The sequence below is a fragment of the Neltuma alba genome, unplaced genomic scaffold (genome assembly GCF_004799145.2).
Source record: "Neltuma alba isolate B1F8T4 unplaced genomic scaffold, ASM479914v2 tig00011265_pilon, whole genome shotgun sequence".
In the NCBI taxonomy this organism is placed as follows: Eukaryota; Viridiplantae; Streptophyta; class Magnoliopsida; order Fabales; family Fabaceae; genus Neltuma; species Neltuma alba.
Window position 1 is genome coordinate 39,551 of NW_021635976.1, and position 6,638 is coordinate 46,188.

Consider the following 6,638-nt stretch of genomic DNA (forward strand, 5'->3'; position numbering starts at 1 on the left):
GGAAGTGCCTATAATATGCATTAAGCAGTTAAGATATAATACTAGGATGAACTAGATACTTGGTCAAAAAAAAAAGGATGAACTAGATAGTTATTGTGTGGATGTTAAAAAACTTACCTAAGTTAGTTATTGTCGCAAATGTGTGTTGGTATTTCTAAACCATCATCCTCAATAATGTATATTGGATGATTTAAATTATTTTTTGATGAGAAACTCTTACAACTAATAAGCATATTTTGAAAAAAGATATAAAACAAAGTGGATTGAAATCTTATATTTAATTTTTGTATCAAACCACCCACTGTTGGGTTGCCGCATGAGACCCCAACTAATTCGAGTCAGCTAGCTAAGAATTGAAGCAACCACCACTGAAACTAGTTCCAGGAGTTAAAGCAAAAAGGGCAACAAAACTTTCTTAATAAATATTTAATGTGGCTGTATGTTCGAGGCTCGAAATTGAGACTATTGTCAAGCGAGCACAACCCCGTGGATCGTTGATAGATACATACTCCTTCGGTCCTAATTATAAGACCCAATTGACTTATTTGAGGAGATTAAGGAAATAAGTTAAGTTGGTTATTTATAATAAATAAGTGTTGTCATTCCTAAAATATCCTTACTAATTAAGTATATTGGCTAAAACTATCATTATTAGAAGGATTATCTTGGAAAAAAATGCATAAATATAAGAGACAAAATGGATTGGGGTCTTATAATTAGGACCAAATAAAAAGTCAAATGGGGTCTTATAATAAGGACCGGAGGAGTATAATATTTATTATTCATCCTATTATTAAACAGTAAATACTTCTATCTAACAATACAAGGTATGGTTTTATTCACATAATTATTTTAAAGTCAATTTATTTTTATTTTATTTATTTTTAGATCATTTTCGAAATTTGGTACATCTCTCATTGTTGGGAATATTAAATTGCAGGACAGTGTTAGTTAGGATTAGTTTAAGTTATGGGCTCGGTTGTACATATTTTCACTGAGTAGATATAGTTATTTGTTTCAGTCCCTTCTTGGGCCTACGTTGGGCATATGGCCTATAAATACTTGTATTATCACCATTTTGAGGGTGTGAGACAGATGTAATAATACAGAGAATTATTCATCCATTTACTGGGTTGGACCATTTTATCACTCATATTTATGAGGCTTTTAGTCCTTTTCTCCTTAGCGCATTGGTTTTATTTTATTTTGAAATGATCTTGTATAGTTAGTTTTAGTAATAATACTTAGCACCTTCAATTAAATCTATACCTAATCAAATATAATAAATTCCAAATTTTATAATTTACTAATTCTACAACGTGAAAAGAATTTAAAAAAATAAATACACATACATGTTTAAGGGCTGGGCTTCATCAATGAAATCTAATATAGGAAACAAGATTAATGGGCCTAAACAGTCGGTGGATCTCGGCTTAATGTAGGGCAGATTATGGGCTTGTTTGGATTTGGGTTTGGCTGGCCCAAACCTAGGTTTGGTCAAAAACTTGTTTGTTCGTTTTTCCTGTTTTGGTTGTTTAGAATATCCTTCTATCTAAATAGTAAGAGACTGATCTCTCATGGTACTATTAGTCTGACAGTACCCTGAGAGATTAGTATCTTACCGTTATGATGGGAGGATACTTTGGGCAACCAAAAACAAAAAAAGAAAGATTTTGGATGGGTTTTGAAATAAAATGGCAAACAAGCTATTTTATTTGCATGTTGTCATATTTTTTCTCTCTCTGTTTTTTTTTTTCTTTGATATAGTACAATTAAACGAATACAAACATGTGGGTTCGAACTCAAAGCCTTATTCAAGTGTGGGGAGCGACGTCACTGGTAGAACAACTAGCCGTTGACTGCTCATACTTGTTTTTAAATTGTATTGTTTAGATAAGTTTTAGCCTGAGATAGTTATTTATTTTTTTTAAAAAGTATCTAAACAGAAATTACATTATAATACTTGATTTTTATCCAAATTTCAGTTTGCAAACTCTTGTCTATAGAAACTCTAGTTTTGAAAGAGATATTTTCATCGCAGAATTCAAGAAAGAGATGTTAAAACATATTCAAACACAATAAACCAGAAACTATAATTGGGAAAATAATTTCAGGAATTTAAAGAGCGAGGAAGGGAGAAATGAGGATCACGAACCTTGCCTGACAAATCAACAAAAAATAGTGAAAATCAGGATATGTGATCAACAAAAGCTAAACCAAAAAATTTTGGCTAATCATTGCTACTGGTGGTTCAAAAAAAAAGAGGCTAAACGTCACGAAACGAGCGTGGGCCCACTAAATTGGTCTCTACTGACGTGTCCAAATATTACTGGCGAACGTTCTGTCACTATTCATCGTTCCCACCGCTCAGAATCGCGCCATTGTGGATGCTGAGTGATTTCTCTTCGTCCTCTCCCAAAATTTTCGGTGATAGCTTGTCAGGTTAATCCTTCGTTTCAATTTAGCGTCTTTCTAGAATATGCCTTTTTTGGCCCTTAATTTTAGCTTTGTCCTTGTGTTTGTCATTGCGCTGATCATCGGCGTGTTCAATAGTATAATCTGTCCACTCTGCAACTATATCGGAAGTTGAAGCTGTGCTTTATCTTTTAATATACTTGTTTTGCTTAAATCCGCCACAGGATTCTGAATAAGTTGAGTTGCTTCACTGAAACTTCCATTCCAATATTTTGTCATTGGGTAGGACGAATTATTGAAATATATTCGAGGAGGTTTCAGCAAGTGAATGACTTCGTAGCTTTTCTTCAGTGTCCATGTGTTATGACCGAGCTCATGCTCCATTGATAAATTTCCATGGACACAGCTTCTGCAGATCTAATGTCACTCGTTTCGTTGCATATTAGTTCTGAGTTTCATGCCTGTGTGTCGTCAAAATTGCTGTAATTAACTTGATGATGACCTCTACTGTCATGGTTATTATATAAATCCACCCCCACAGCCTTCTTCTCTATCATCATTTCTTTTTGTATGCCTAGATTCTTCAAATGAGAATTTCAATTTTCTTTCTTACGATCAACATTCAAGAGACCCGCATTTGTAGAGATTTACAAATGTGATTGTTGATTGAAGTATCTGACAATGTTCGGATGCTGTCTATCTTTAGTTTTATCCAGTCATACCATTTGCATTTTTTTTTTTTAAAAGATGCATGTGTCAATGTATCCATATGTGTGGATATATAAGGGAATGGACCCAGTTACCCTCGATATTAGACTTTCTCCGATCTTATTGATGACTATTTATACGATTGTTGCTTTCAATGTCAGTGGATTGTCATATTAAAGTTGTGTGTTTAAAGGATCGTACTCAATTACTCATAAATTCAACCTTACCAGAGATAATGACGATGGAATATGTCCAACTCTGTGAATATGACCATCAGGACACAATATTTCAATTAAAATATCAATTTTCTGCTATACAGACAGTAATATACCATTATTAATAGCAATTCATATCTGTACTTGCCTCAGTTTGCTTGAATGGTTGCCTTCAGTAAACCTGGTTATTCCTTTCCAGACGTGTCAGAGCTGTCAACGCCTTTTTGTTGAATATGAACAGCCGGAACAGGCATTACAAGGAACTCAGGATAGAGTTTGCTCTGAATCTCAGAGCTATGTTTAGATAGTTTAAATGAGAAAATAAACAAGTTTATTTCCAGTAAATGAAGTAGATGCTTTTCACGCTCTTAAACTTACTCAATATACTTGTATTAAGACAAAATGGAAGTGTAACATGCTAAAAGCTTCTGTAAATCCTGTACTAGGCACAGTAGCATGTCATGTATGGAAGTAAAAGCGTGTCATGCATTTTTTTCTACGTATTGTCACTAAAACCATTGTGCGGACACCTTTTTAGGTCTTGTCTGGTTCTGGTTGTAGAGTAAAGTTCACATAAATTGTACTAAAGATGTACAAGCATTTAATAAGTTTTTTGTTTTTTTTTTGTTTTTTTTGCTCGATTATTCTTGTTTGAAGCCGTGATGCTCACAGTCAGTGCTAGATAAATGATGTTTCCTCCTCTAACACGGAATGATATGAAGCAGGAGTAAATGCTATGAAAGTGCCACTTACCACCGACCATAGTAGCTCGTACAAAAGCTCTCTTTCATTCGACTAAAGTTCTCATTTCATCCTAATTGAACCTGCTGGTGAACAATGTTTTGAGTTTGAGGTCAACTTGTGTAACTTAGGCACAAATTTGCAGATAGCAACAGTAAAAGCCATTGAATTAATCTTCTAAGACTGGTGAAGAAACCTCAAAGAAATAAAGCCCCTACTTCCATTGTAGATGCAATGTTAAGGATGGTCACAGCTGCACCAAACCCATGCTAGCCAAAGCATTCCAAGAGAAATTTTGCTACATATAAGTTAAATGCTTACCCTTAGCAATGTAAGAGGATCGGGGAGTGCTTTTGCAGAATTGATAGGATTCTCAAAGAGGGATAAAAGTATAAAGCAAAACAAAAGCAGGCAAACACACATTTGCATTGCCTGCGGCCATCATTTATAAATCAAACAAGTGTACGAGGGATTTTGGGGGAGTATTTTCGCAAATACTCTACAATTGCTTCTTCATCAATAGTTTTCAGTTAGTTTTCAGTCAGTTTCTGGTAATCAACCAAAATTGTGTTTACAAGTATATTGAATGATTTTTCTATCCTCCTTTTTCACAGAGAAACTCAGAAATGGAACCTGGAATTGCATGTGCTCATGAAGTGGCGGCCTCAGAATGCAAGGTAGGATTTCTCTTTTGGACCATCCAGTACCCAACTCCTCCAACAACAATTAGAATGATAAGTCCATCAATAGCTCCAACAAGTATAAACACCCATTTTTTCAAATTATGCTGGCCATTATTTTCAGCTGTTCCCTTTGGAACCTTAACCATATAACTGAATCCTGTACCTTTCTCCAACTGCTTGAGTCCCAGGACTAGTCTGTAAAGATAGCATTGTTGCACATTGCTGCTTGTGTTCCTAAAATATAAAGTAGAAGCACATTTACAGTCTTGTAAGCACAAATTTTTACATGCTTCTTTGCTAATATTAACCATTTTAGTATGGTCGTCTTTGAGCACGCTACCCACATTCTCTAGTTCAAGCATCTCTGCCTCTTTCCCTCCACAAAACCCACCAGAAATTTCCTCAGTGCATTCAGAACTTTCTTCATCTTCCTTTGTTGAAAGCTGAATGCACGAGCAGGCATTAGATAATGTACATATTCCATAAGATCTGCATGCCATAGGAAGATCACATGTGCTGTTTAGTGCATGGAAAAAGGCAGCAAACTTAGCCTTTTCATCTGAGTAGTAATAGAGCCCCAAATTTCCTGTTTCATTATTCAATGCCAAAAATCTTATTGGGTGAGACTTCGGGGATGGGATTCTTGCTATTTTCTTGCATTTGATGTCAAATAAATCCAGCCCCTTTGAACCCAACTTGATGAATGTAATATTTCTATTCATGGAAGGCTTGAATTCCCAGTAAGAATACTTCAACTTATCAGTGTTCAAGTACAGAGCAACCCTGTTGTAGTCAATTTCAAAAGAGTAGACAAAGCTCGAGTTGTCTTGTGAAGACGTCAAGCGTGTTGCCACATTAAGTCTCTGCCCCCAAAGCATTACATCCGTTGGAAAATTGAAACTCTGCCACTTTGTTTTGTTCAATGAATCCATAAGAACTAGGTTTCCCGTCCTCAGTATCTTTAATCTCTGCTTCATTGAGGCAAAGCAGCAAACAATGTATTAGACTTTATGCAGCTTTACAAAACGTAAGAGGCACACCAAAAGCTGAGAAATAGGTGATTTTTAATGTTTTTTAGTTACCTCCACATCTTGCCCTGAAGTCCCAGTCTTCCATCCCACTTGGTCTTTTGGACCTTTCAACCTTAAATCTCCATCCTGGGTAAGCTCTAGCAAGCATTTCTCAGTTGTATAAAACCTTGAGTAGTGACCAGAATCCCACACTTTGACATCTCCCAGAAAAACTTGTAACGAGCATGAATATTTCCCATCAATGGCTTCAACCCCTAAGGCTAATCTGAAATTTGGTGCGGTCTGATTTGTCTGTATAATATATGCTTTCCCTGTGAAACCCACATGATATTCCGCCGGAACTGCCAACGAAAGCTGGTAACCAAGATGAATAATAGGCTCAGAAGAGCCATAATGGAACAGAAGCGAGAAGAAGATGAAGGGAGAGAGATTCATAAGTGGTAATGCAATGGAATAGAAGCACCAAGTGATGTGCTTGGGAGGTGGATTTGCAGAGAAACAGTAAGTTCCGGCGAGAATCGGTGAGAGAAAGAGAAGGGAAAGGTGGGCATGATTACTGAAACTTTGGAAGAAGACCCACCTCCCTCCCACTCCCAAAAGGATTTTTTTGATCTTTCATATTGCCTGCTTGTACAAATACAAATGTGCTCATCTTTGTGGTGGGGTTACTGATTACAATATGGGTACGAACGGATTTTAAGTTTGTTTTTACTCTCTCACCCAATCGTTTCCAGTCTCTTGACCTGAGCCCTGTGAGGGAAAAAGTAACGCGCCCAAAAGAAATATGGTCCTGTCTTGCACGGGTAACGGTTTTTAAGGGGTAATGTATATTAAAAAACATTAAA

General features: G+C 36.1%; 1 protein-coding gene across 1 annotated transcript; it reads right to left on the reverse strand.

Annotated features, from left to right (window-relative positions):
* Window positions 1–4,469: 4,469 nt before the first annotated feature.
* LOC114763184 (EP1-like glycoprotein 3) lies at window positions 4,470–6,356 on the reverse strand. Its single transcript, XM_028952797.1, has 2 exons — window positions 5,845–6,356; window positions 4,470–5,730 (listed from the first exon to the last, which is right to left on the reverse strand). Exons 1-2 carry the CDS (start codon window positions 6,226–6,228, stop codon window positions 4,729–4,731), a joined length of 1,386 nt encoding a protein of 461 aa, XP_028808630.1. The 5' UTR covers window positions 6,229–6,356; the 3' UTR covers window positions 4,470–4,728.
* Between the last annotated feature and the right edge of the window lie 282 nt (window positions 6,357–6,638).

Bases quoted from the DNA above. Each gene is read 5' to 3' on its own strand.
- LOC114763184 (XM_028952797.1), bottom strand. From the start codon at position 6,228: ATGAATCTCTCTCCCTTCATCTTCTTCTCGCTTCTGTTCCATTATGGC. The intron at 5,731-5,844 runs GTAACTAAAAAA...TCAATGAAGCAG, and splicing joins CTTCAGGGCAAGATGTGGAG to AGATTAAAGATACTGAGGAC.